Consider the following 26,662-nt stretch of genomic DNA (forward strand, 5'->3'; position numbering starts at 1 on the left):
CCCCACCGCTCGCCCTGCCCCGGGTGATGTGGAAGCAAACCGGCTGAATGTACCCACATCCCTTCGGATGACTAAAGAATCGCAGTTGAGATTCTTAAGGTCCTTTAATGCCTGTTTCCACTTAGGCCTCACATGTCTGTAGGGAGTAAGGTTTAGTGCTTCATTTTGCCGCTGAGACTGCTGTGGCCCGTAGGGAAGAGACACCAAAGGCACAGTCCCCTGTGATTACAGGACAGGGAACTTAAGGGCTTCAAAAGCGTACCGGTGTCTGAAATTTGGCACAAAACCTGGCGTTCTGTACCAGTGAGCATCTTCTTCATAGAGGGATCACATTTGTGAGTCTAAAAATATGCCCAATCAGTCCATTCTTTATAGATGGGGTCACTGAGGGTGGGTTCTAGGGTGGTCCACTGAGGAGTCTTAGGCTCTGGGAATGGAGAGATGGCTTGGTCTTCAAGAGCACTGGTTCTCGAAGAGGACCCCGATTTGATGCCCAGCGCTCATATGGCAGTTCACAACTGTTCAAAACTCCAGTTGCAGGGTGTCCAAAGTCCACTTCTGACCTCCACAGACACCAGGCGTGCACGTGGTGTACACACACACACACACACACACACACACACACACACACACACACATCTAAAATTAAAGACAAGAATGGAGTCACTGCTTCCTGAGCTGTGAAACCCAGCTTGGAGAGAACCGTGCTTCCACAGGGAGAGGCGAGAAATGAAGCTTTGTTCTTTTATGATAAGAAAAGAACCTCCCGCAGAGGTTGGCAGCTCTCCACCCCAGGGCCCTAACTATCCACCTGGGACATGGGGGTAGGTGGAACAAACACCTAGTCCGGGATGCGCCTGAGCAAACACTAAATCAATAACTGCTGATGGGAATGAGTTGGAAGCTACTCAGGGCACCAAGCATTTTGTCTGTTCTAGCTCACGTAATCTCTCAACACCTGATGAGACCAGGCACCACGGTCCCATTTCATAAAACGGAAGGCTCAGAGACATTAACGTAACTGGCTCACAGGGTGACAACGCATGCTTTCTTCCGGCCTTCCCAACCCACCATGCTATCCCGGCTGCCCATGACCCTCCTGACTCTGGTCTTGGCGAGGGTTCTGTTTCCCAGCTCTCCTAGGGCTGGGGTTCTGGGAATGTGACCCTTTTGCTGCAGCTGTGTTTGGAGGAGGGGAATAGGGCTGGGCCGGAGGATGAGCAAACAGAGGCAGGAACCCAGTAAACTAGCAACTCCTCTTCAGTTCGATTCTTTTCTCAGGCGGGACGGCGAGACTCCAGAAGCTCCGAGTCCAGCTTGCCAGGCCCTCTACCTGAGGCCTGCCATGGCACCTCTGAGGCCCTTTCTCATACTGGCCCTGCTGGCATGGGTTTCCCTGGCTGACCAAGGTGTGTAGGGGTGATTGGTGGACATCTAGGGCAATGCAGGGTGGGAAGGTGGTCTGGCCTGGGCTGTAGAGACTGATATTGCCTCCCACAGAGTCATGCAAGGGCCGCTGCGCTGAGGGCTTCGTGGCCAACAAGAAGTGCCAGTGTGACGAGCTCTGCAGTTACTATCAGAGCTGCTGCGCTGACTACATGGCACAGTGCAAGCCCCAAGGTTCGTGCAGAGCCCGGGTGGGGAGGGGTGGGGGTCCCCTGTGCAACGGGAAACTCACTACTGCCCACTCTGCCTACAGTGACTCGGGGGGATGTGTTCACTATGCCCGAAGATGAGTACTGGAACTATGACTACCCGGAGGAGACCAAGAACGACACCAGCACCCGTGTACAGCCAGAGAACACTTCTCTACACCCTGACCAACAGCCCCAAACTGAAGGGACTTCAAAGCCGACATCTTTCCTCAAGCCCGAGGAACAGGCTCCTATACTGGAGGCAAGCACCTCAGGGCCAGAAGTGGGGCACCAGGAGGTGACCCCAAGCCCTGAGACCACTGATCAAGGGACCTCTGACTCCCCAGAGGAAGAGCTGTGCAGTGGGAAGCCCTTTGACGCCTTCACGGACCTCAAGAACGGTTCCCTCTTTGCCTTCCGAGGTGACTCTATGGACAGGTCTGGTGGTGGTGGTGGTGGGTCTGCCTAGGGTCATCTGCTTCTCACACAGCTTCCCCTCCTCTAGGGCAGTACTGCTATGAGCTAGACGAAACGGCAGTGCGGCCTGGGTACCCCAAGCTCATCCGAGATGTCTGGGGCATCGAGGGTCCCATTGATGCTGCCTTCACTCGCATCAACTGTCAGGGGAAGACCTACCTTTTCAAGGTACCAGACCCAAGTCTGTGAGTCAAGGTAAAGAGTATCATGGAAGGTGCTGGGAGCTGGGAGCACAAGGTAGCCAGGGGCTCCCGGAGCTGGTGACGGGATACGGGACTGCCTCTCTGTCCAGCAGTATGTCCTCACTCTTTTTGTCTTCCCTGCCCCTCAGGGTAGTCAGTACTGGCGCTTTGAGGACGGTATTTTGGACCCCGGCTATCCCCAAAACATCTCTGAAGGCTTCAGCGGCATACCAGACAATGTGGACGCGGCTTTCGCCCTTCCTGCCCACAGCTACAGTGGCCAGGAGAGGGTCTACTTCTTCAAGGGTACTCGGGGTGGGAGGAGAAAGGGCGGGTGGTGGAGGGGTCTCTCTCCTACGCTTCCCTGGGTCCCACCCTGCCTCGGAGCTGCCCAGCCTTAGTCAGACCTGCCCTTCTGACTCCTGCTGTCCTGCTCCTCAGGGAAGCGGTACTGGGAGTATGTATTCCGGCAGCAGCCCAGCCAGGAGGAATGTGAAGGCAGCTCTCTGTCAGCTGTGTTTGAGCACTTTGCCTTGCTTCAGCGAGACAGCTGGGAGGACATCTTTGCACTCCTCTTCTGGGGCAGACCCTCTGGTATGGAGGGAGCGCGAGTCTGGCTTCTTTCTCCAGAAAGCAGCTTTGGAGTAGGGCTGGACTGCGGTGGTGAGGGTTCCAGGGGGAGGGGACTGCCATGGCGGCACCATCGATCAGGAGCTGTTTGCTCTGGCTAGACTTTGCTTCTGTTGACTTTTGGGGGTGAGGCTTGGCTCCATTTGGACCCCATACCTTGAACTTTGCCTAACACAGCAGAAGGAGGGGGGCCGTGGATGAGGGGTTTGGGAGGGGGCAGAGACACAAGGGAATCAGTGGAGAGAGGGCACAGGAAAAAGCACTGGACAGGGAGTCTGAGGCCTGGGTGCTGGGTACTGAGTTCTATCATGAGCTTGTTGTGTGTCTTGGGCAAGATGAACTCTAAAGGTCCTGCTGGAGCCGGGCGGTGGTGGCGCACACCTTTAATCCCAGCACTCTGAGGCAGAGGCAGGTGGATCTCTGTGAGTTAAGAGCCCAGCCTAGTCTTCATAGTGAGTTCCAGGCTAGTCATGGGTACCTAGAGAGACCTTGTTTCAAAGAAAATAAATATATAAATAATAAATAAATGTCCTGCTGAAAAAAATCAAAGCCTGGATTCTCAAAGTTGCATTAACCCCTTCCATGCTACAGACGGTGTCAGAGAACCCCAATTCATCAGCCGGGACTGGCATGGTGTGCCAGGAAAAGTGGACGCTGCTATGGCTGGCCGCATCTACATCTCGGGCTCCGCACCCCACTCCCTGCAGGCCAAAAAAAAGAAGTCTAGGCGTCGCAGCCGAAAGCGCTACCGTTCACGCAAGGAGGGTGCCCGCCGCAGCCACAGCCGCAGCCGCAGCCGCAGCCTGGACTCCCGTCGCTCATCGCGTTCAATCTGGTTCTCTTTGTTCTCTAGTGAAGAGAGCGGGCTAGACGCCCACAACTATGATTATGATATGAACTGGCTCGTACCTGCCACCTGCGAGCCCATTCAGAGCGTCTATTTCTTCTCTGGAGGTGAGAGCCCCTAATATCCTGAAGCTGGCTTTGCCTGGGCCCTTCCGGCAGGCTCTGGTCCCTGGGTACTGAACACAGCCTGTAGATGGTGACCCTATCTGCATGGTTTCTGTTCCCTTTCACTTCGGAGAGAAACCCTTGTTTTCCTCCTTGGGACCAGCGACAGGACCAGGCAGGATCTTATATAGCCTCTTTCTGTTCTCTCTTTCAGACAAGTACTACCGAGTCAACCTTAGAACGCAGCGAGTGGACTCTGTGAACCCTCCCTATCCACGCTCCATTGCTCAGTATTGGCTGGGCTGCCCAGCCCCTGAAAAGTAGGAGTCAGAGCCCACGTAACAGAGCCGGGAGAAATTCATCCTTCAACCTTTTTCTCCCAGCCCAATAAAGTCTGTTGGCCCTGAGTTTCAGACTACTGTCCTGAATAGGGTGGGCAGTCCTGTCCCCTGGACAAAAGACAAGTGGGGCTCTCAGGACTGATTGAGGAGGGGCAGAGAAGACCCCAATGTGCTCAGGTGCTCTTCCTAAACCAGAAACACTGGGGGCTTGTGAGAGCTACCCTTCCAAGTCTCCCCCGCCCCCACGTTGAACATGAACTCCAGTCGCTGTGGTGATGACAGCAGTTACCCAGTCACCCTCTCAGGTGAAGCCTCTTTAACCATGGAGTTAACCAGGGCCTCTGAGGAGATGAGAAGCGAGAGGATGGAATTCAACTCAGCTTTGCTGTCCACTGTGCATCTAGAACACAGTTAACTTCTAAGCAACAGGGGGACAGACCTCCACAACACACACCTAATGGGGGCTTTTCTCTGAGGCCTCTGTCCTGGGCATAGGGTGGAGAGAGAAAGAGAGAAAGAGGGGGGGGTAAGGGAGGAAGGGAGGGAGGGAGGGAGGGAGGGAGGGAGAGAGACAGAGAGAGAGAGAGAGAGAGAGAGAGAGAGAGAGAGAGAGAGAGAGAAGGAGGAGGAGGAGGAGGAGGAGGAGGAGGAGGCAAGGACAGGAAGAACATTTACATACACCCCCTTTCTCATAGTAAAAAAGCTCAGAGGACCCTCACAGAAGGAAATGCTGTAAAAGTGAATGTCTTGGTGAACCCCTGGCTCGCCCGTGGAATGTTCCCTGGCTCCATGATCCTGGGTTTCAGGAAGCCTGTCTGGCCTTTAGAGGAGCCAGAAAGGGTTCTAGAGCAGCCCTGAGGGCAAGCTGGTGGTGGCAACTGTTCCCCAGCCCTGCTGACAGTAGGTGGCTCCAACAGCATCCTCATCCCACCCAGTTTCTCTGCCAAGTCCTCAGAGAGTGGGACAGGAATCCACCTACTTTTCCCTGAAGGTAGCCAAGACCAGGACACTGGGGGATCTTAGGGAGCATCTGAAGCCCTGGGAGCTTTGGGGAGGTAGAATTCTGTGGTTTGGGGCAAGGGTTTCACACGGTACAGGACTGAAAGCAGAGACTGCCAGAGGCTGAGGTTTGAGGAGGGAGGTGTGACCAGCTTCTTGGTGAAAGCTGGGGTGTGCACCAATCTGGTCCAACCTAGACCTCGATTAGCCCCAATCCTGCTTTCTCAACCTCCCTTGAGTGACCGCTAAGCCTCTTCCCTCTGGAGGCGGAGCCACGGTGCACTCTGAACAGCTTAAAACCCTAAGGCCTGAGTCTGGTGTGGGCAACAGCCCTGGCATGGCCCTCTGGCTCCTCGGCCTGTGCCAGCTCCATGGCCGGTCCTGTGGAGGCATCTCCAGGTGACCTGGTGGGGAAAGGGTGGGTAGGGTGAGGAAGAGCAGCAGGGTGGGATGGTGAGGGGTGAGGAGTGGAGGGACTGGGGTCACCGAGGCTGATCAAGGCTTTAAAGCCGAGGTTCTTGCAAAGGAGTTCTGGTTTGATTCATTCCTCCGGCCCACAGGCTGTGGGTTGGGTCCCCATCGGAGAAAGAGGACCACCTTCAGCGTTGGGCAGTTGCTGGAGCTGGAACGGGTATTTGCAGCTAGGCCCTATCCTGACATCAGTACTCGTGAGCACCTAGCCCAGGTAACTCACCTGCCTGAAGCCAAGATCCAGGTGAGCTGCAATAGCGAACTTCTGGGCTTCACACAGCGCCTCTTCTCTCTGGGATTCCTGCCTTCATATTCGGATTTCCGTCCCAGGACAGTGTGCTGGTGCCAAGATATATCCTTTCATCTTCCCTATCAGGTGTGGTTCCAGAACCGCCGAGCCAAGAGACTCAAGAGCAGAAAGCCAGGAGCCCTAAACCCTAGCCTGGAGCTTCCTCCCAACTCCTGTTGTCTTCCAGACACCCCCCAGCAGCCCTGGGACCCTGGAACACCAGGCCAGCTTCTACACCCCACCAGCTCTGCTCAGCATGCTTCAGCATGCCCACAGACCTCCTGTGTAGCTCCCAGCTTGGGTCCAGGGCAGAGCTGGGCAGGGGCTAAAGCTGCAGCCTCCTGGGGGCCAAGTGGGGCTTCAGGGGTTCACCCTTCTTTAGAGCAAATTGTTCCTCAGACTTCACTGGACAGCCTGTCTGACCTTATCTATACCTCAGCCATTGTCACCAATGTAGATCACTCCTAATTTGGGTGTAGAGCTTTTAAGTTTGGCTCTGGCTCTTGTAGCCCATTCCATCTCTCCTGGGATGGAGCACATAAGAGAACCCTTGCCTCTTTTTACACAGGAGTGTTCTCTAACAGAGTTTAGCTCAGAGACCCACCCCTCCACTCCCAACCTCCAGCAACCTAGTTGAAGGTCCTGTGCAGGGATTAGAGAGTCTAGCTCCTACCACCCAGCGCCCTGGTCATTTCTGGGGCATATGCCCATTGTCTCATCAGGAGGTACTGTCAAGGTAAGGGACCATGTTGTCAACCTCTATTGCCGGGCTTGGGTCCCCAACTCCTACTATCTTAGCTGATGATCTCTTTCCTCTGAGGGGCGGCCACCAGTCTGAGGACCCTGCCAGGACCTTACCTATGTGCCAGGGGAAGGGTACCGCTCCTAAGCTGGACTGCTGGGACACCCACCCTTTCATGGTTCAGGGCCCCATTGCCTGACTTCCTGCCACCTGGACAAATTAATCAGAACTTTGGATTTGAAGAGAAAGTGATATTAACGTTACAGAAATAGAAGCCCGGGTCTTAGGTTGATTGAATTTCCCCAAAGATCAGATTGGCTGTCCTCTGATGTGGGCTGTGGGAACAACCTGACAGATCTGGGGAGGGGGTATGGTAGCCTTGGGTTTTCCTATCACTGGCATCTGTAATACCAACTAATCTCCAAATAAAACAAAACTCTGTACTTTAATCTGGATTGTCGTATTGCAAATGAATGAGGGTGAGGCTTGTCTGCCTGGGAAGGCTATCTCCCACCACCAAATCCCTAAATAGGGCCAGGTGCCACAGACTGGGTTAGGAATCATGTCCAGGCTTCTGCTGGGATTAGGGTGGTTAATTAAAGGGCTCAAGCTCTCCCAGGCTCTGGGGACACAGTAGCTAGCTTGCATGCCAGAATGTTCCAGTTCCCTCCACCTCTGGAGCTGCTCTGGAGAGAAAAGCATGGAGTCTGCAATCAATCTCTGTTGGATTCAAACCCTAGCTCTGCTATGTGACTACACCTCCGAAATTCTGTCCGCAAAGCAGGGATGGAAACCCTTCCTGTCTTGGGAAACATGTAAGTAAGGAACTTCATGTGATGACACATGATTAAAAAACTCAATAAATGCTAGTTCCCTCTGCTCCACACAAGGAAATCATGAGAAACTGGTAAGAACCAAATTTCCTGTCCTCTGCTAAGCACCTCCTAGAACCTGGGCGCTCTGGATAAAATGTGGCAGAAAGTTGTTCCCTTTCCTGTGCTATGAACTGGCCACCTCATTCCCAACACTCTCTGCCTGTGCAGATGGAAAGATGCTTGCAGCTTGCCTCTTGCTTAATTACACACAAGGCATGAGCTAGATCTTGGCTTGATTATCTCCAGACACTAGCACAGTACCTGGCCCACTAAACTCCTCTGTAAGAGCTTGATGTCACTGAAGTTCATTGGCCTGTGGGGAGGGACTGGGATCAGTGGACAATTCCTCCCAACAAAGGACCCCAAGTTTACTGTGAAATAGATACCCTAGGCTGGTCAGTCTGCTGGAAGAGAGTCTGCTGAAGTCAAACCTCTAACATTTGGAAGGCTTTCAACTTAAATTCAGGTACTTAAGGATATGTAGGCAGCTGGCATACAGAGAACACAGGGACGTGAACCGCAAGTCGCCCCTCAGGTTTCAGCGAGGCTTTCTGACCCAACTCTAACAGTCCTGGTTATCAGAAACACTGTAAAACGCCACTTACACTTTCCTACACTCGACGCTTCTCCCTACTAACAGGAACTGATAAACATAATTGACAAAATGTCTACTATCTAGTAAGACTATGAGACAAGCTTGGGAAAACCATGGTCCAGAGATGGCTCAGTAGATAAAAGCCTCTGCTGTACAATCCTGAGGAGAGTCCACCGAAAGAGATGGTGCTGATCTACGATCCCAGCACTTCTAGAGAGAAGAGATAGGAAAAGGTAGACGGGAGTATGCGGTAGAATAACAGAAACAAGAGCCCCAGCCTCGACAATGTAAAGGACAAAAGGAACCCCTCCAAGTTGTCCTGACCTCCATCTGAAAACCCTGGCACATGTGGGCCTGTACTTACACACACACACACACACACACACACACACACACACACACACACACACACACGGCAACAGGAAGTTAAGAAGAGAGAGGCTTGAGGGGCTGAAGTGATGGCTCAGTGGTTTACAGCTCTTGCAGAGAATGGAGCTTCAGTTCCTGGTACCCACACCAGCTAACTCCAGTCCCTTCCATCCCCTCAGGCTCCTGTGTGCATATATAGCCACACAGACACATGAAAGGAAGGAAGGAAAGCTGGCAGGCCCAACAGACCTCAAAGACCTGCCATGATGGCATGTGCCTGAATCCTAGGACTTAGGAGGCAGAGGTGGAAGACTGCCATGAGTTCGAGATCAGCCAGAGCTATACAGCAAGACCATGTCACAAACAAGGGCAGATACTGAGCAAGTCTCAGAATTACAGAAGTTTTTGTGCTTTGTGCTCTTAAAGGACCTGAAATAAAAATACACTGAACACAAGAAATATTTATTGGATAAATAACATTTTTCAAGGGCCTTAAACAGATTATCTAACTTATCTACATTCTGGAAAGTGTAACATAACATAGAGACAACAAGACAATGTAGACATCTTTGGCTCCATTTAACAGAAGGACCATAGCTGATCATCTGATTTCTTTCAGCCTGTTTTGACTTCTGGAAGATGGCCTGATACCATTTCCTTTTCTAGAAAAAGTTAGCTGCCTGGCTTCTAGTTCCACCATCCTATATCAACTGGTTTTTCTCTTATTTATTTGATGCCTGTTTTCTGACTGGTTCTTCTCAGGTTCATGCCTTCTGCTTCCTTATGGTCTTCTGCTCAGGTACAGATCTTGTGCCAAGATAAGTGGATGAAAGATGCTGACTGATTTATGCACTTGGGCCAGTTCAAGGCAGTACGGCCCATTTGGGGAGAAGGTCTGGATTCTACTTACTTCTGATGGGAAAATCCCAGACTCAGCAGACCCCAGAATGGACCGCAGAAGGCAAATGGGCACTGGATTCAGGAGCAGTTACCGAGACCAGTTCTTCAGTTTTAAAGAAACACTGCTGTCTGAATCTCCTCTATTCTTCTCCAAGGAGACTGACAGCAGACATGGCTCCCCAAAGAAGAACTTGACTGGTCCTCTGACTAACTGGAGCGGAGTACAAAATGCTTCATGGATTGACGGAGAGTCAATGATGGGCAATGGAGACTCTAGGGCTCCCCAAACTTCTTCCTGACTTTGATGGTGAAGTTACAGCTCCCCCAGTTCACCTTCCATCACCCTCACCATGATGTACAGCTCTGCCAACCCCACCACCGAGGCGACGATCAATGCAGCCAGGACTCTCTGCCAGTGGGAAGAACCAGGTGTAGGTGATGCAGGCCAACACCCATACCTGCAGCCCTTAGCACTTCTAATATGGATGGAGATTCCCTATCTCAGTCCCTAAGTCAATGGTTCTCAACCTGTGGGTCACAACCTCCTTTGGGGGTCGAAAGACCCTTTCATAGGGGTCGCATATCAGATATCCTACATACCAAATATTTACATTATGATTCATAACTAGCAAAATTACAGTTATGAAGTAGCAATAAAAGTAATTATATGGTTGGGGGTCACCACAACATGAAGAACTATGTTAACGGGTCCCACTGCTCTAAGTTGTTGGGGAAAGGCAGCTCTTCAGATTATTACTTGCCCCCGTGACTACTGGAAAGCTAAATGTGTCCCCTGGTTGTTGCATAAATACATGCAACTGATAACCTGTGCAGTTTCACACACATCCTCCCTTTCCCATTAACCCCAGCAAGGGGCACTTTGTCCTGCCCAGTGCCTACTCACCGAAGCCATTTCTGTGAAGATGTACTGGCTTCCCAGGTAAGTGCAGACAAAGGCAGCCACCACCGTGACAATGAAGTTGAAGATGGTAATGACCAGAGCCTTCATCGATTTCACTTTGGAAAGCAGTTCAGAGAAGAAACATTAGGTCAACATTCTCAGGGAGACCCTATTAGCCTCACAGCTCCCCCATCTACTGGGTTCTTCTCAGAGACCAAGACTGAATATTTTAACCTTGATCCAAGAATAGTGGAGTGGAAAGCAAGGCCATGACCAGTCCCAGAGGGAGACTTAGCAGCCTGGTTCCTAGTACCTCACCTTGTTTTCCCAGGTCATTAAGAGTCCCCCCACGCTGTGCATCCTGGGAAAAAAACAAAACAACAAAAAAACTCAGGTGATTTCAGAATGAAAGCAGTTCAGAAATCCTCCTTTGCCAGTCTGGCCTCAGCCCTTTCTACTCTTCAATAGATTAATTCTGTCCTCTCCAGGGATTCTTTTTCTGGAAGTGGTATGATGCCTTCTAGATCACAAAAAGAAGGGTCCAGGCTCCCAGAACCCATCTACTTTTCTACTTTATAGCAGAAACATGCCAAATGAGTCTGTCAGTGGAAAAAAAAAAAAAAAAAAAAGCTACAGGTACACCTGTAATCCCGGCATTTGGGAGGCTGGACAAGAGGATCCAAAATTCAAGGCCTGTCTGGGCCACAGAGACCCTTCCTTGAATAAAGAAAAAGCTCCAAGGCTCATCTCCATTTCTATGCTATTTGAGAATTGCTTACCATCTAAGCCCAAGAGTCTCAGTGAACACACTGAAGATATGTTTGATCTAGACAGAACCCAGAGGTCTTTTATATTGCTGCTGTTGTTTGTTTTTTAAGACAGGGTTTCTCTGTGAAATAGCCCTGGCTGGGATTAAAGGCATGTACCACCATGCCTGGCAGAACATAGAGGTCTTACGGTTCTAGAACAGTATATAAACTGAGTTTGAATTCCCATGTTTTTCTTTTTTTTTTTTTGAGACAGGGTCTCACTATATAGTTCTGGCTGGCATCAAACTCAGAGATCCACTTGCCCCTGCATCAGGACTACTTGGATTAAAGGTGGGTGCTACTACACTCTGCTACTGTTGTTTTTAAAATTGCAACTCTATATGTATTTTCTGGTGCAGGAGTAGGCCCTTACCTGACAAGTGACATTTCGAGTGATCCGCTTATATTCCTCATTGGCTAGCTGTATCTTAATCTTCTCTAGTCGGGCAACTAGCTCTGGATTCTAAAGCAAAAACAACCACATGAGAAGAACGACATTCTTCTACATATTTCTTGCTGCAAATTATGTCATAATAATTGGTTCCAAAGTGCAAGGTATAGCTAAGAGTGCTAGGGGGTATCTGCATACTGCTTTGGAAAATGGGTTACTGGATCTCAGTTTTCCAAAGTTTTCAGGCAAGGCTTACTTCTCTGATTTTAGATTCCAAAATTTTTTGTTGTTGTTGTTTGTTTTTTCTTTTTATTTTAGATTCTCCTCCAGAAAAGGGCTTTATTTATTTATTTATTTAATTTTATTTTTTAAAGATTTACTTATTTATTATATATACAGCATATATGACTGCAGGCCAGAAGAGGGCACCAGATCTCATTACAGATGGCCGTGTACAGATTACAGATTTCCTAGTGCTTCACCATGTGGGTTCTGGGAATTGAACTCAGGACCTTTGGAAGAGCAGTCAGTACTCTTAACCTCTGAGCCATCTCTCCAGCCCTGTTTTTTGTTTTTTCAAGGCAGGGTTTCTCTGTGTATCCCTGCCTGTCCTGGAACTCACTCTGTAGATCAGGCTGGCCTAAAACTCAGAGATCCACCTGCCTCTGCCTCCAGAGTGCTGGGATTTAAGGTGTGCACCACCACCACTGCCTGGCCCCAAATAACGTGTGTGTGTGTGTGTGTGTGTGTGTGTGTGTGTGTGTATTCCTTTGTACATGTGCACACAAAGCCACAGTGCATGTGTGGCAGTAAGAGGAAAACCTTTAAGAGTTACCTCTTTTCTTCCACCATGTGGGTCCTGAGGACTGAGGCCAGGCTGCCATGCTTGGTGGCAAGTGCCCCAACTCGTTAAGCTATCTCACTGGCCCCCAAATTTTATTTATTTTTTGAACTCAGGGCTTTGTCAAGTACTCTTCCACTGAATCATATCCCAGCCATTCCAAATCATTAAAATACAATATTTCAAACACGTAAGTTGATTCATAAAATCTATATCCAACTCAGCACATAACTATTCTCACAAATATATCCCTTACATACCCGAGGAGGCTTCACAATCTCTTGAAGGTAGATTTCACTTCCTTTTAGGAGTTCATGAAGGTATAGATTGGAATCTGGGAAGAAAAAGGTTCCACATAATGACCCATGAAGCTGGAAGACCAAGTTCATAGAAGTGGGTAGCCCTAATTTTAACCCCCACCCCCAAAATGGCCATCCCTGTTAACCCATCCCTAGGATATATGTATGTACATACTTATATATTTGGAGACAAGACAGGCTTATGTAGATCAGGCTAACTTTAAGCTCATAAGGATATACCTGTCTGTCTCTCAAATGCACCACATACACAACCCCCACCCTTTTTTCTTTTTGGACAGGGTTTCATTTACCTCATCTAGACCACAACTCACAGTCCTCCTGCCTCAGCCCCTCAAGTGCTAGGATTTCAGGTGTGTGCCATGCCAAGCTTTATGAGCATTTTCTTTCTCTCTTTTTGTTTATGTATTCATTTATTTTTCTTCTTACTCAAGATCATTTTAAACTAAGAAAAATCTAGGAAAATTCCACTGAAGTATTTCCTAGTGCTTCACAGTTGACTTTAATTCTCAGTCTTCAATTATCCTGCCAGTGATAGGTTATTTCTGTGAAAATAATCTGTCCTAGGTAGGACTGGGTCGTTGTGATGCTAAGCACTCAGAGGGCACTATATTAGAGGATTTTTTTCTAAGGTCCTCTTTAAGTCCTAATAGTTGAGTATCTATTCTTTGCACTTCTGGCCAGGATATGTCAAGTCTGGCAAAACATGTTACATGCCTGTTTACCCTATTCCCTCCTTTAATAGATAAGTAAACAGGTTCAAGGAGGAGAAATGACTTCTTTGAAAGGACTAGAACTAGATGCGACTCTCAGTTCAGACCTTTCAACACAGTTTTTTTTGTTTTTGTCATTCTGTTTCCCTACCCTCACCCCTAAACGGGGGCTGGGGCGAGGAATCAGAATTCTCTACCCTTGCCTTTGAGATGAAAGAAAAATCACTAATTCCCAAACAGGAGAAACTCAACATGGTAGATACAACTGGGGTGGAATCTCGAATTCCTTAAAAGTCAGGTGGACTTAGGTGGGCCTAAAAGAGGACACTCAACAAAACCTGCACAAATACGTTTTGTCACACACGAGGCATTCCCACGAAAATTAAAATGTAAGTGGTGAACCTGGGGTTTTATGAAAAGGCTTTGGACTGGCTAAATGAGGACTTGGCAGGCACGCGAGAGTGATGGGGGGCGGGGGGAGGGGGCGGGAGGTTCCAGGAGGGATTAGATCTGAAAATGAGGCGGTGACTCTCGATGGGGGACCGCTCACTTCTTTCTCTCAGGTGTTGATGTAGTTCTCGGATCAGACGGAAGGGAATCAGGCGCCGGGGGCCCGTGGTGCCATCACTGCTCGTGTGTTTCTTCCCCAAAGCAGCCTCGAGCTGGGCACGCAGCTTCCGGGGCAGCTGCTCCCGTTCCAGTTCTCCGCCAGGGCCCAAAGCCCGAATCAATCGTTCGCCCCCAAGCAAGGAAGACGCCATTTCTAGCTTGCGCTCGGGTCAGGTGATCTCAGACGGGGACTTCCGCTCACCTGCGCCGGATGTAGCTGGAGGAGTCCGCGCAGCAGCGAGGGGCGGGCCGGGGGGCGGGGCCTAGGCGCGGGGCAGTGTGGGGCGGGGGCGGGACGCCGCCCCGCCGCGGGTCTGGCCCTGTGTCAGCAGCCGAGCGGGCGCTCGGGCCGGACATGGCTAGCTGTGCGGCCCGACGGGCCCTGACTGTGGGCAGCCGCTGGTGGTCTCGGTCGCTGGCCACGGCCCGAGGGTCGAGGCCGCTGTGTGCGGTCGGTGGAGCAGGGGCCCTGCTGCCGGTGGCTACAGCGACGTCGCGAAGGCATCTGTCGTCCCGGTGAGGGACGAAGCCAGGGGGCCAGGGAACCGGGCCCAGAATTTGGGGAGCATGTTCCTAGCCACTAAGGAGGCCAGGAGGCCTGACTCTGTGTGGGCAACCGGAGTATCACCTGAGAAAGGGTCCCGAGCAGGGAGCCGACATGCGCTGCTTGGGACATGTGCCAGGAGCAGAGAAGGGAGCACGGCCCAGGGCTCTGGCGGTGCAGGGCAGCTCCGAGGGAGAACGCTTCTTCAGCGAATCCTGCCTCCCTTGCTGGGGTCCCCAGCACCTGTAGTGGGCTGCCATTTAATCCAGCTACCGGGATTTTGACTTTGATCCCCAGTCACTATTGGGTCATGGCTTCTCACAAAAAGATGCCATTACGTGGGAAACAAGTCGATTTAAGTGGCTACCTTTGTAGGTCCTAGGTTTCTGTGTGACCTTGGGGAGACTGGTTTTGCCTATGTGACTTGGGAAAGAGGGTTTTAGGCTTGGGGATGGTGTAAACAAGGCCTTTTAGGGACCAGACAGGAGTGATCGAGTTGGGTATGAAGTTATCATTTTCAAAATAAAATCACAGTGCTTTGACTGGTCCATAGAAAAGTTAGACCTATTTAAAAAGGTAATTGATGGAACTGACCTGATAGTGGCTGAGAGAGGTATTTTCTATTAAATAATTCTTGCGTGGGCGCGGGGTGGGGGGGTAATGTAGAGAGACTTCAGTACTAAGTGTACTGTATGTTGTACTTTTGGGAATCTAGAGATGTTAAGTCCTGAGGTCAGGGTAAACACTGTTATAGTTTAAAGGGTAGATGGATGTGTAGAATTGGGAGAGTCATGCTATGTAGCCAGGTTGGTTCAGAACTTGTGATCTTCTAGCCTCAGCCTCAAGAGCTCTGAGTTTACAGACATGTGGAACCATGTTTGGTTCAGAACAATTTTTCAAAGTAGCAAATGACAGGTTTATTGAGTATACTGCAAGGAAGCAGTAGGTAAGAGCAGAAACAGAAGAACTGCTTGCCTCAGAACGAAGGCTTTTTGAGCACCTCTTACACACGAGGCATTGCTCTCAGGAAACAATAGTCTCCCATGGACTCAAGGCAGGGACACCAGTAAGTGAAGTGCAGAATTGGAAGGACAGTTAAAATGCTGTGGGAGGCCATGGGCATGGGTGAAGATGTACATTTAACCAGGATATGTAGGCATGGCCTTGGATATGGTAAGTGAAGAAGACAGGGAAAGTAAATCTGGAGTAGTTTGATCTAACACTGGGAGACTGGGAAAGGCTTCACCAAGTGGAGGCCGATGGCTGGGTCTTAAAGGAAGAAAAACAGCATCCTTGGCCTTCTCTTCCACTATTGTCCTGGCACCGTACCCTGGCCGCACCGTACCCTGGCCCCTCAGTGTGCTAGGGTTTTTTTGTTTGTTTGTTTTGTTTTTCCTGATGGAGAAGGACTGTTACCTTCCCAGCATTTCACTTGCTTATTCTTTTCCTTCCCCACTAGAAACCGTGCAGAGGGCAAAGTGCTGGAGACAGTTGGTGTGTTTGAGGTGCCAAAACAAAATGGAAAATATGAGACTGGGCAGGTAGGTATTGTGCTGGGTCAGCTCTCATTTTCATGGAATATTCTGTTTCTGAATGGAGCCAAATTCCGCCACAATGCTGAGTCTCAGTGGTGTTTTCTTCTTTGCATTTCACATCCCCTTCCCCATAGTGCTGGAGACAGATGCTAGACTCCTGGCCTAACCCCAAGCTTCCATTCTTCTGTTTGGTGGTAGACCAAGATCATAAATTTTGGTTTTGTTTTGAGGCAGGGGCTTCTGTGTAGCTCAGTTTAGCCTTGAATTCATTCTATAACCCAGGCTGACTTTGAACTTGCAATCTTATTTCCTTAATTTACAGAATCCTGGGATTACAGATGTAAGAAACCATGCTCAGCTCAGAATCACAAATTTTAAAAAAAATGTTTTACCCTGTCTCGAAAAACCAAAAAAAAAAAAGTTTTTACATTGATTTATTGAGAGAGAGAGCACCCATGCATGGAGATCAAAGGATAGCTTGTGGAAAGTAGTTCTCTCCTCCCACCATGTGGGGCTGGGATCAAACTCAGCTCATTAGGTTTGGTGGCAAGTGCCTTTACCCCAGTGAACTATCTGATGGGCCCAAAAGATATTTTACACCGATTTATTTAGTGTGCGTGCCTCTGTGTTAGTGCTGTGCATACCATGTGTGCATTAGAATCACAAATTCTTTAAAGATGAGGTTTCTGGAGGTAGGTGCACAGTACCATCTAATCTCATCGCTCAGAAGTGGGAGCAGAAGGAACACTTCAATTTTGAGGTCTAATATAGTGATGCTATTTGAAGATTCAGTCAGAGGCCAGCGATACGGCTCAACTGGTAAAGGCAGTTGCCGAGGAAGCCTAGAAGTAAAGGTGGAGGAGAGAACTGATTCCATAGAGCATCCTTTGACCTCCATACACCATGGCACGTGTACCCGTTCACACCTCCCCAAAATAATAATTACTGTTATTTAAAAAGATTCTTGTTAAAAATCTGTGAATTCGAGGCCAGCCTGGTCTACAGAGCGAGAGCCAGGAAAAGCACAAAGCTACACAGAGAAACCCTGTCTCGAAAAACCAAAAAAAAAAAAAAAAAAAAAAAAAAATTACAAATTAGGCTAGGCAGTGGTAGCTCACACCTTTAATCCCAGCACTCCAGAGGCAGAGGGAAGTGGATCTCTGTGAGTTCGAGGCCAGCCTAGGCTATAGAAGTGAGTTCCAGGAAAGGCACCAAAGCTACACAGAGAAATGTTGTTGGGGGGTGGGGATACAAATCAGGCTAGGGGTGTTGTTTAGTTGGTAGAGTGCCTAGCATGCTGGAAGCCCTGGTTTACATCCTGCTACACAAACCGACTGGTGGTCCACTCCTATAATCCTAACACTTGGGAAGTGGAGGTAGGAGGATCAGGACTTTGAGGTCATTCTTATCTACTTAGCAAGACTGAGGCCAGACTGGCTTATAAAACTTCAAACCCCCCTGAAACAAAAGTTCCATTGTAAGTAAGGGAAGCTATTTATTTTATTTGTATGCCTAAAATTTACCTGGTGTTATGCATGAGTGTTCTTTCTGGAGTTCACAGCTCCAAGAAAATGATATAAACATGGTCAGTAGGGGTTGGAGAGATGGCCTAGCAGTTAAGAGCACTTACTGGTTTTCCAGAGGACCTGCCTATAGCTCCTGCTCCCAGGAATTCAATGCTTCTGGCTTCCTTGGGTCTCTGCACTCACATACTCACATATAGATACATACACATAATTAAAAGTAAAATAAATCTGTAAGAAAGACAAATATAATCAGTGGCTCTATACTGGACTAAGAGGAGGGCAGGTCAAGGAAAGTTCCCTAAAGGCCAGAGGTGACTTGAAGGGTGAGGGATCAGCCCAGTGATGAGGCATGAGCATATTGCAGTTTGGGTTAAGTACAGAGTTTTCGGGGAAGACTGGCAAGACTGTTCTGTAGTTGCCTGTACCCATGCTGCTTCCTGGTCACGCCCCACCTGGAGGGATTTGCCGGACAGTGGACTCAGTGAGGTTTCTCTTTCCTCCTAGCTGTTCCTTCATAGTGTTTTTGGCTACCGAGGGGTCGTCCTGTTTCCTTGGCAGGCCAGACTGTATGACCGGGACGTGGCTTCTGCAGCTCCAGAAAAGTAAGTTTCCTTGTCATGCTTATGGTGTCCTTAGGTGGCCCCACTGGTGGCAGACATACTCAGTTGGGACCTCAGGGGTGAAAATAGTATCCTCTTGGGCTTTAGAAACAACCCCAACCATGGCTGGGTGGTGGTGGCACACGCCTTTAATCCCAGCACTCAGGAGGTAGAGGCAGGTGGATCTCCAAGTTTGAGGCCAGCCTGGTCTATATAGTGAGTTCCAGGAGAGCTAGGGCTACACAGAAACTCAGTCTCAAAAAACAAAACAACCAATCCAACCAGGCATGGTAGTGCACACTTTTAATCCCAGTTCTCAGGAGGCAGAAACAGGAGGATCTCTGTGAGTTCAAGGACAGCCTGGTCTACATAGTTCCAGGACAGCCAGGGCTATATAGAGAGACCTTATTTAAAAAAAAAAAAAAAAAAAAAAGCCGGGTGGTGGTGGCGCACGCCTTTAATCCCAGCACTCAGGAGGCAGAGCCAGGCGGATCTCTGTGAGTTCGAGGCCAGCCTGGGCTACCAAGTGAGTTCCAGGAAAGGTGCAAAGCTACACAGAGAAACCCTGTCACGAAAAACCAAAAAAAAAAACCACAATCAAATAGAAAAACTAAACAAAATAAAAAGAAATGACCCCCGAGTATTTCTCTGACACTCATACCCATGGAGACAGAGTGCTTAATACTAAGTATATAGGGTCTCTTGTGGCCTCCCAAAATGGCCTCCTACTGCTCTTCACTTTTATTATTTATTTACCTGCTGGTTTATTTTTGATTTTTGAGACAGGGTTTCTCTGTAGCTTTGGCTGTCCTGGAACTTTCTCTAGACCAAGCTGGCCTGGAATTCACAGAGATCCACCTGCCTCTGCCTCCCAAGTTATGGGATTAAAGGCGTGCGCCACCACCGCCCGGCAAGATTTTATTTTTATATAATGTGTATGAGTGTTCTGGCATGCATATCTGTGCACCACACTCATGCAGTGTTCCTGGAGGCCAGAAGAGGGTGTAGGATCCTTTGGAACTGGAGTTACCGACAGTGTGAACTTCGTGTGGATGCTGGAAACCAAACCTTGGTTCTCTGGAAGAGCAGCCAGTGCTCTCATCCACTAAGCCCTCCTTCCAGCCCCTCTTGTTGGTTTCTTGATGTCCAGTTGGAATCTTTCCATTAATCTCACATCATCCTGGAGTACATTCAAAGAAGAAGGAAGCTCCACTGAATGATCACAGACAACCCTGGGGTGGGAGAAGCACAGAGTCCTTGTGCCCTTGCGGACTCAGGTAGCAACTGGATTCTTTTGTCATGGCCCTCCTCTAGGAGGTGCCCAGAGAACGGTAACTGCATGGGTCCTGCAGGCTCCAATGTTTGCTCTCACTGGGGAGAGGCTAGCTGGAGGTGGCATTGAGCAGGTGCCAACCTGTGCCAAGGCCCCTTCAGATCATGAACCAGCCCATTTTGGAGAGGAGGTGTTAGTTAGCTGAGCCAGGTACAGCTTCCACTTCTCTGGAGTGATCTGAGCTGCTTCTCCTACCCCGCAGAGCAGAGAACCCCGCTGGTCATGGCTCTAAGGAGGTGAAAGGCAAAACTCACACTTACTATCAGGTGCTGATTGATGCCCGTGACTGTCCACATATAGTAAGTAAGCAAAGTGCCTGGGCCTGGGGTCCCTTCCATGGGGTCCCTTCACTCATTTAGGGACAAAGAGGGGTCAGACAGAGCTCAGGTCAGCCCTGAGCATCAAGGCCTCAGGACTGGGTAGTGGCCAAGAAACCTTTGAATCACCTTCTGCTTCAGTCTCAGAGATCTCAGACAGAAGCTGTGACCTTCTTGGCTAACCATGATGACAGCCGGGCCCTCTATGCCATCCCAGGTGAGGACCTGAGGAGCAGGGGTCTGCTGTGTCCCAGGGAGAGGAATCTGATGTCCTGTCATCTGCTGGGAGGGATCTTGGTGCTCTGAGTCTTACCAGCTCTGCCTCTCTGTGCCAGGCTTGGACTATGTCAGCCATGAAGACATCCTCCCCTACACCTCCACAGATCAGGTTCCCATCCAACATGAGCTTTTCGAAAGATTTCTTCTCTATGACCAGACAAAAGGTAATCTCTCAGGAAGGGAGGCAGGAAGGAGAAGGCCCTTTCTTGAAGCTGAGTATCAGACATACCTGGCAACTAGATCTAGTCCCATATCCCTTCTCACTTTCCCTGTGTCCTGTGTGGTCAGTGGTTTCTGTTTCTTTACACCAGCAGAAACAGGCTGGGGTGATGAGAAGCAATTCACAATTGCTAGACAGTAACAACCAGAGGTTCCAACGAATGCCAGGGCTCTTAGCTCCCGGTCCTTTCCCATGGTGTCATGCCCCTCAGGACTTAATCTCAGTAGCAGCCCTGCTCCTTCTTCCAGCCTGCTTTTGCTATGTGTTGGTCTCGTCCCCTTGGGCATAAACTGGGAAGGGGTTTCTGGGAGGGACAGTTGGAGAATCGGTGCTGTGCCTAGGACTCTGCAGGGTCTGCACTAACCTGCTGTCTCCCCTAGCACCCCCTTTTGTGGCTCGAGAAACACTACGGGCCTGGCAAGAGAAGAATCACCCCTGGCTAGAGCTCTCTGATGTCCACCGGGAAACAACTGAGAACATCCGTGTCACAGTCATCCCTTTCTATATGGGCATGAGGGTAAGTGCTCTCGTGGGCTTCTTCCCGCAAGACTAGGCCCCAGATTCTGTGTGGTATCCTTGATGTGATTGCTGGGATGGGGTAAGAGTGTATCTAATCCTAAACCCTGCCCTGTGGTTCTGCTCTCAAGTGCTCATGTATGGGGTGGGGTTGAGTAGCCTCTTGGTAATAATGGCCAGCACCATGACTTAGAGCAAGAAACCCACAGACCAGGAAGTAGTCCTCCATGCTAGCTCCTCATTCCCCCTTCTGGTAGAGGGACATTCTTTTTATTTATTTATCTATTTATCTATTTATGTATTTATGTATTTATGTATGTATGTATGTATGTATGTATGTATGTATGTATACAGCATATGTGACTGCAGGACAGAAGAGGGCGCCAGATCTCATTATGGATGGTTGTGAGCCACCATGTGGTTGCTGGGAATTGAACTCAAGACCTCTGGAAGAGCAGTCAGTGCTCTTAACCTCTGAGCCATCTCTCCAGCCCCCGTAGAGGGACATTCTTGTGAAAAAAAATATATACATATACTTGCCTAAATCAGTGTGGACTGATTATCACACTTTGTGTTTAGTAGTGTTGTGATCTTTGTCTTGCCTTACCCCAAGCTAGGCTTGCAGATACAAGTATAAATGGAAGACTTCCTGCCTATTAGGATTCAGTCATGGGGGATGTCAACACCCATCAAAGAATGGTCGTAAGAGGGCTGTAAGGATAACAGGGACCCAGGTGGCAGTGAGGCTGGTGAGAACAGAGCCATGTAGTGGATTTCTGTTGGCATCCAGCTCTGTTGGTTTTAACAGGATTGGAGAGGGGGCAGAGCAGGAAGGATTTGGGAGGCTGTTGACCATAGTTCTGTCACATTTATCACTGGTTCCCAGATATTCACAGCTTGATCAGTCTCTGCTACCTTGCAGGAATACTTCATTTGAGAAGTGTTGATTGGAACAAACTTAGTCTCATCCTCAAACCTTTTCCCCCTCTAGGAAGCCCAGAATTCTCACGTCTACTGGGTGAGTGTCTCCCTTGGCAGGAGCTCAGGAAGGGGGAGGTGTGGAGGCACGTGTTTGCCTCTTGGCCAGGGTGGATGCAGCCATCCACACTGTAAAATGTAGATGTCGGCCTTTGTTGCTTTTTACTCTGTGGAGTTCTGGATGGGCTGGCCCAAGCATTATTCTTCCTCACACATGAACTCTTTCCCTCACAGTGGCGCTACTGTATACGCTTGGAGAACTTGGACAGTGATGTGGTCCAGCTTCGGGAGCGGCACTGGCGGATATTCAGTCTCTCAGGCACCTTGGAGACAGTTCGAGGACGAGGGGTGGTGGGCAGGGTGAGCACCCTTGGGCCACTACGGCCTAGTTGCTGGTCCTGTTAGCAGGCCTGGGAACCTCGGGTATGTTTTCTTGGTCTCTGTTATGGACAGAGTGACATACTGAGTTGTCTGTGGTTAAAAATCTTACGACAGCCCTGTCGGGTAGCTTGTCTGTAACCTGTTTCATAGATGAAGAGTGAGACTTAGAAGCTAATTAATAAGGGACAGGGGAGCGGGGTGGTGGTGACACATGCCTTTAATCCCAGCACTCGGGAGACAGAGACAGGAGGATCTCTGTGAGTTCAAGGCCAGCCTGAGCTACAGAGTGAGTTCCAAGAAAGGCTCCAAAGCTACACAGGCTCTCAAAACAAACAAACAAACAACAAAAAAATAAGGGACAGGATGTAGTTGATAGAGTGCTTGCCTGGCATCATGTGTTTGAGCCCAGCACTACATTAACTAAGCATGGTTTTATGTGCCTCTAATCTTAGCACTTGGGATGTTTAGGGTCATCCTTGGCTGCCTGGGCTACATGAATCCCTATCTTGATACACATCCCTCTGGAACCCTGGTCTTCTCTAAGAGCAGCATGTGTTCTTTAACTGCTGAGCCCCTTTCCAGCCCCAAAGCTCAGGCACTTACTGCTGAGCAGCACATCTTCTAGTCTTCCCACCTACTCCAGCACTGGGGATCAAACTGAGGGCTTTGTGCATGTCAGGCAAACAATCCCGCTACATCATACCCAGATGACATACATGTCTTTTAAAACCCTGACTTTGTAGGAAATAGAAGGATCAGAATTTAAGGCTGTATTTTGGCTACATAGACAGTTTGAAGTCAGCTCATGTGTCTTTTTGCATTCATCCATCTCGTACTTCTTAAAGAGATTGGATTTTATATTACCAGGACAGGTACCTATTCTACCCTGTCCCTTGAGAGATTAAGTCACACGTAATACTAGTGTCATCCAGCACCACTGTTAGAAGACACTTGGGAAAGTGGGGTGAGAAGTAAATAGGGTTCAGACTGGGTATGTGGCAGTACCTGTATCCAGTACCCTGGAAACTGAGGCAGGATTATTGTGAGTTTGAGGCCAAGTTGGGCTACATGTCATGTTTTTGAAAAACCAAAAATCCTCAGTAGGGCTTGCCTTCAAATTTCTCAAAGTTCAGCTATATACTATATAACTTTGGGGCAATTTTTTTTTTTTTTTTAGACAGAGTTTCTCTGTTTAACAGTCCTGGCTGTACTTTGTACACCAGGCTGACTTCAAACTCAGAGACCTGCCTGCCTCTACCTTCCTAGTGCTAGGATCAAAAGTATTGCCACCATGCCTGGCTTGGGCAAATTACATAGCCCAAATCTGTTTCTTGTTGCTAAAGTAGGGATCACACAGTACTTCATGGTCACCAAGAGAATAAGATCTGTGGGCAGAGAGAGGGCGTGCTGTTGTGACTGGCACTTATTCATGAGAGTGAATGCAGGGAGAGATGTTGTCAGAGAAAGTCTGCCTAGCATCCTTCCGAGTGCTCCCAGTTTGTTTTCCTAGAGATAGACAGAGTAAGAGGCTCAGGCCACTGTCCATGCTGTGGGAGGAAGTACTGAAAGATGCTCATTGTAGATATGTTTTCTAGTGTGTTGCTTGGGTGAAGGAGGCATCTGGTCAGTATTTGGTAGCCCCAGGATGGAGGGAATGTGTTTCTGGGGCTTGGCCTGACCCATTTTGTCTGAATTCTTTCAGGAACCAGTGTTATCCAAGGAGCAGCCTGCATTCCAGTATAGCAGCCACGTCTCCCTGCAAGCTTCCAGTGGGCACATGTGGTGAGTGTGTATGCTGGAGTGTGTTGCTCAGCTCCCCAGATAGCTGCCAGTTAGAAAGTGAGAGCTGGAGCTGGGTGTAGGAGATGTGTATCTGTCATCACGGCACGTGGAGGACTGAGGCATGCTTGTGAGACCCAATTTCCACTCATGCCAACAGCACCAAAGGGAGAACCCTGGGCGGGCGGGCGGGCTGAGCTGGTGTCAGTTCAGCAGCGTGAGGTCACGAGATGGGCACAAGTAGGTGTTATTCTCTGCTGTGTGGACTGTTGGGTTTTTTTTTTTTTTGTTTTGTTTTGTTTTTTGTTTTTGTTTTTTGGTTTTTTGAGACAGGGTTTCTCTGTAGTCTTGGCCGTCCTGGATCTTGCTTTGTAGACCAGGCTAGCCTCGAACTCACAGAGATCCACCTGCCTCTGCCTCCCAAGTGCTGGGATTAAAAGGCGTGTGCCACCACCACCCGGCGACTGTCTGGTTTTTATGGTTATGGTTTGTGGGCTAAGGAATTAATTAGGTCCCAAGACTTGGGACTATACTGAATTGCTCGTGTAGTTGGGTTTCCCCCTTAATCTCAAGTACAGGTTGGCTGCTCACATAGTACGTATATCCAAATGACAGAATCTGAATAGCTGTGCTTTTGTGTGAGGCCACATGGGACTCTTGGATCTTTGGTTATCTTGTCATGAGCTAGGCAAACGACAACCCCAACCTTCCTCATCCAGCTGTGGCTGAATGCACACAGATCAAGAGGGCTTTCAGTTCAGCCCTTTCTCCCTCTAAAGCAGCTTCTCCAATCCGTAGGGGCACATTTCGTTTTGAGAGACCTGATGGCTCCCACTTTGATGTCCGGATCCCACCCTTCTCCTTGGAAAGCAATAAAGATGAGAAGACACCACCCTCAGGCCTTCACTGGTAGGCCAGCTGAGGTCCTTGAGTGCCCAGGTTGGCCCCTCTGAACAGCTCTTAACCCCTAATTGCTGCAGAACTCTAAATCTCTCCCTATTATGGGCCACAATGGGCCCCCTAATTTTGGGGTTCTTTTTTGGAGGGGATTGTAACTTTTCTTGGAAGACCCACATAAGACTCCTCCAAGGTTGGCCCCCGCCCTAGGCCATGCCTACACCATGTTCCAGCAAAATTGTCAGGGAACTCTGTTCAGTTGTCACAGGTTTCTGGAATGTGAGGTGTGGTCAGTAAATTAGCGCTCACTTGGCCACGATGGCCATTTTGTCCCCAGGGTCTCAGGCTCCCTTGTTGGTCCTGTGGGAATCCCTGGTTGCTTTCCTGCAAAGTCTCTTCTAGGGAGCTGCTGCCTCTGCTAGGATGTGTCTTCCTCAGAAGCTGGACATCTGCTGGGGGAACCGCTAACAGTGGGCTGCGCTGGACTAAGTTCTCAGTCTCTTCTTTACCCTCAGCCCAGTACAGAGGAGGCCAGGCAGCCAGCATTTAGGGTTGGAGTGCCTGACTATAAACACTGATTAGCCACCAGCCACCAGGCCTGGTTTCACTACGCCTGGAGAAGAGCGCGGCGAAACCAGTCAGGTTTCCTGGAGCTGTGGGCTTCTGAGCATTGAGCAAAAGTCTGTCAGGCATCCAGACCACAAGTGCAGGAATTCAGCCAAGCAACAGCTTAAGTTATGGACAGTGACCAAGCCGAGCCACTTCCAGAGCTTCTGTCAGACCAACAAGAGGCAGAACTGGGCTGCATCTGCACAGTTCTCAGGATCCTTCACCACTCTAGTCACTGTTGAGGCCCTTTCATTCTTGCATTATTAAATCTCAGTTCCAGTCCTTGTGAGCATTGTTCTTAATCTTCCACCAGGGGGAGTGTGGGGACTAATGAGTTCTCGGACCTACCTAGAATACAAGGTCATGGAGGGACCAGAAAAAAAAACTGAGCCCACAGCTGTGAGCTGGCCAACCTCTACTCCCTGGAAACATGGCTCAATACCATTGCAGTGTGACACAATTTTATTAGAAGTTAGTGTTTACTTCTGTCACTTAGGGTAAGCAACCAAGGACTGCAGGTATGCAGTAAGTAAGACACATTCTTTCATGCCAGAACCTGTGCTACCCTTCAGGTAGACCAGTCACATCCATCCCAAGTTCAGCAGAGCCCGTAGCTGGTGTCTGTTAACAGCTCCCAGTTTGACCTTCATCCATACTTGTGTTTACTCCCCTGGGCTGCTTGTGATCGAAAATTTCATCCTTCCAAGAGCCACTGTAGGAAGAGGACTGGGAAATCCCACAAACCCCTAAGCCACAGAGTCTAAGCAAAGAAGCACGATCACTTCAGTGTTAGTGTTTTTCTTAAACTAAGGAGATGTTTTCCATCAAAGAGGATGAATGCCCAAGGACTAGACACCACTGATATGGATGTCAAAGCACCAAGAAGAGGCTAAAGGGGATGAGGAGGTCAAGGAACAAACTGGAAATACGAGGCTATGGATGTCAAAGCACCAAGTAGAGGCTAAAGGGGATGTGGAGGTCAAGGAACAAACCGGAAATACGCAGCAGGGAGCTGGGAATCTGAATATTAGAGGGCTTCTTGGGGACAGCTGAGAAAATAGTCAGTGGCCTCATGCTACAACATTCCAAAGTCTGGGAAAGCCTCAAAGCCAA

General features: G+C 49.3%; 4 protein-coding genes across 6 annotated transcripts; 3 read left to right on the top strand and 1 right to left on the bottom strand.

Moving 5' to 3' along the window:
- The first annotated feature begins 1,126 nt into the window (after positions 1-1,126).
- Positions 1,127-4,281, top strand: Vtn (vitronectin). Its single transcript, XM_028866888.2, has 8 exons — positions 1,127-1,409; positions 1,501-1,620; positions 1,700-2,056; positions 2,140-2,279; positions 2,443-2,599; positions 2,735-2,887; positions 3,515-3,877; positions 4,089-4,281. The coding sequence occupies exons 1-8, from the start codon at positions 1,217-1,219 to the stop codon at positions 4,196-4,198; spliced, it is 1,593 nt and encodes a 530-aa protein (XP_028722721.1). The 5' UTR covers positions 1,127-1,216; the 3' UTR covers positions 4,199-4,281.
- A 187-nt stretch (positions 4,282-4,468) lies between these two features.
- Sebox (SEBOX homeobox) lies at positions 4,469-7,151 on the top strand. Its single transcript, XM_037201178.1, has 3 exons — positions 4,469-4,520; positions 5,481-5,613; positions 5,680-7,151. Exons 1-3 carry the CDS (start codon positions 4,469-4,471, stop codon positions 6,440-6,442), a joined length of 948 nt encoding a protein of 315 aa, XP_037057073.1. The 3' UTR covers positions 6,443-7,151.
- A 1,845-nt stretch (positions 7,152-8,996) lies between these two features.
- On the bottom strand, positions 8,997-14,264 carry Tmem199 (transmembrane protein 199). Of its 2 annotated transcripts, XM_028866889.2 has the most exons (6): positions 13,978-14,263; positions 12,658-12,731; positions 11,539-11,628; positions 10,675-10,717; positions 10,360-10,472; positions 8,997-9,864 (listed from the first exon to the last, which is right to left on the bottom strand). In XM_028866889.2, the coding sequence occupies exons 1-6, from the start codon at positions 14,186-14,188 to the stop codon at positions 9,769-9,771; spliced, it is 627 nt and encodes a 208-aa protein (XP_028722722.1). In that variant the 5' UTR covers positions 14,189-14,263; the 3' UTR covers positions 8,997-9,768. The 2 variants fall into 2 exon arrangements, with proteins under 2 accessions (XP_028722722.1, XP_028722723.1); XM_028866890.2 differs by lacking the exon at positions 11,539-11,628 and having other exon boundaries at positions 13,978-14,264.
- Positions 14,265-14,320: 56 nt separating this feature from the next.
- Positions 14,321-25,835, top strand: Poldip2 (DNA polymerase delta interacting protein 2). Of its 2 annotated transcripts, XM_028866891.1 has the most exons (11): positions 14,382-14,552; positions 16,040-16,121; positions 18,146-18,243; positions 19,776-19,872; positions 20,032-20,107; positions 20,226-20,333; positions 20,770-20,906; positions 21,897-21,923; positions 22,118-22,243; positions 23,967-24,046; positions 24,842-25,835. In XM_028866891.1, exons 1-11 carry the CDS (start codon positions 14,392-14,394, stop codon positions 24,954-24,956), a joined length of 1,107 nt encoding a protein of 368 aa, XP_028722724.1. In that variant the 5' UTR covers positions 14,382-14,391; the 3' UTR covers positions 24,957-25,835. The 2 variants fall into 2 exon arrangements, with proteins under 2 accessions (XP_037057158.1, XP_028722724.1); XM_037201263.1 differs by lacking the exon at positions 20,226-20,333 and having other exon boundaries at positions 14,321-14,552.
- Positions 25,836-26,662: the final 827 nt, after the last annotated feature.

The sequence above is a fragment of the Peromyscus leucopus genome, chromosome 8b (genome assembly GCF_004664715.2).
Source record: "Peromyscus leucopus breed LL Stock chromosome 8b, UCI_PerLeu_2.1, whole genome shotgun sequence".
Lineage (NCBI taxonomy): Eukaryota > Metazoa > Chordata > Mammalia > Rodentia > Cricetidae > Peromyscus > Peromyscus leucopus.

Excerpts from the sequence above, each read along its gene's own strand:
- Tmem199 (XM_028866889.2), bottom strand. The coding sequence starts at position 14,188 with ATGGCGTCTTCCTTGCTTGGGGGCGAACGATTGATTCGGGCTTTGGGC. Across the intron at positions 10,718-11,538 it reads CTCGAAATGTCACTTGTCAG|GATGCACAGCGTGGGGGGAC; the intron begins GTAAGGGCCTAC and ends TTTTTTTCCCAG. Across the intron at positions 10,473-10,674 it reads TAATGACCTGGGAAAACAAG|TGAAATCGATGAAGGCTCTG; the intron begins GTGAGGTACTAG and ends TGCTTTCCAAAG.
- Sebox (XM_037201178.1), top strand. The coding sequence starts at position 4,469 with ATGAACTCCAGTCGCTGTGGTGATGACAGCAGTTACCCAGTCACCCTC. Across the intron at positions 4,521-5,480 it reads TTACCCAGTCACCCTCTCAG|GCGGAGCCACGGTGCACTCT; the intron begins GTGAAGCCTCTT and ends TTCCCTCTGGAG. Across the intron at positions 5,614-5,679 it reads TCCTGTGGAGGCATCTCCAG|GAGTGGAGGGACTGGGGTCA; the intron begins GTGACCTGGTGG and ends GTGAGGGGTGAG.
- Vtn (XM_028866888.2), top strand. The coding sequence starts at position 1,217 with ATGAGCAAACAGAGGCAGGAACCCAGTAAACTAGCAACTCCTCTTCAG. Across the intron at positions 1,410-1,500 it reads GGTTTCCCTGGCTGACCAAG|AGTCATGCAAGGGCCGCTGC; the intron begins GTGTGTAGGGGT and ends TGCCTCCCACAG. Across the intron at positions 2,600-2,734 it reads GAGGGTCTACTTCTTCAAGG|GGAAGCGGTACTGGGAGTAT; the intron begins GTACTCGGGGTG and ends CCTGCTCCTCAG.
- Poldip2 (XM_028866891.1), top strand. The coding sequence starts at position 14,392 with ATGGCTAGCTGTGCGGCCCGACGGGCCCTGACTGTGGGCAGCCGCTGG. Across the intron at positions 14,553-16,039 it reads CGAAGGCATCTGTCGTCCCG|AAACCGTGCAGAGGGCAAAG; the intron begins GTGAGGGACGAA and ends CTTCCCCACTAG. Across the intron at positions 20,108-20,225 it reads GGCCCTCTATGCCATCCCAG|GCTTGGACTATGTCAGCCAT; the intron begins GTGAGGACCTGA and ends TCTCTGTGCCAG.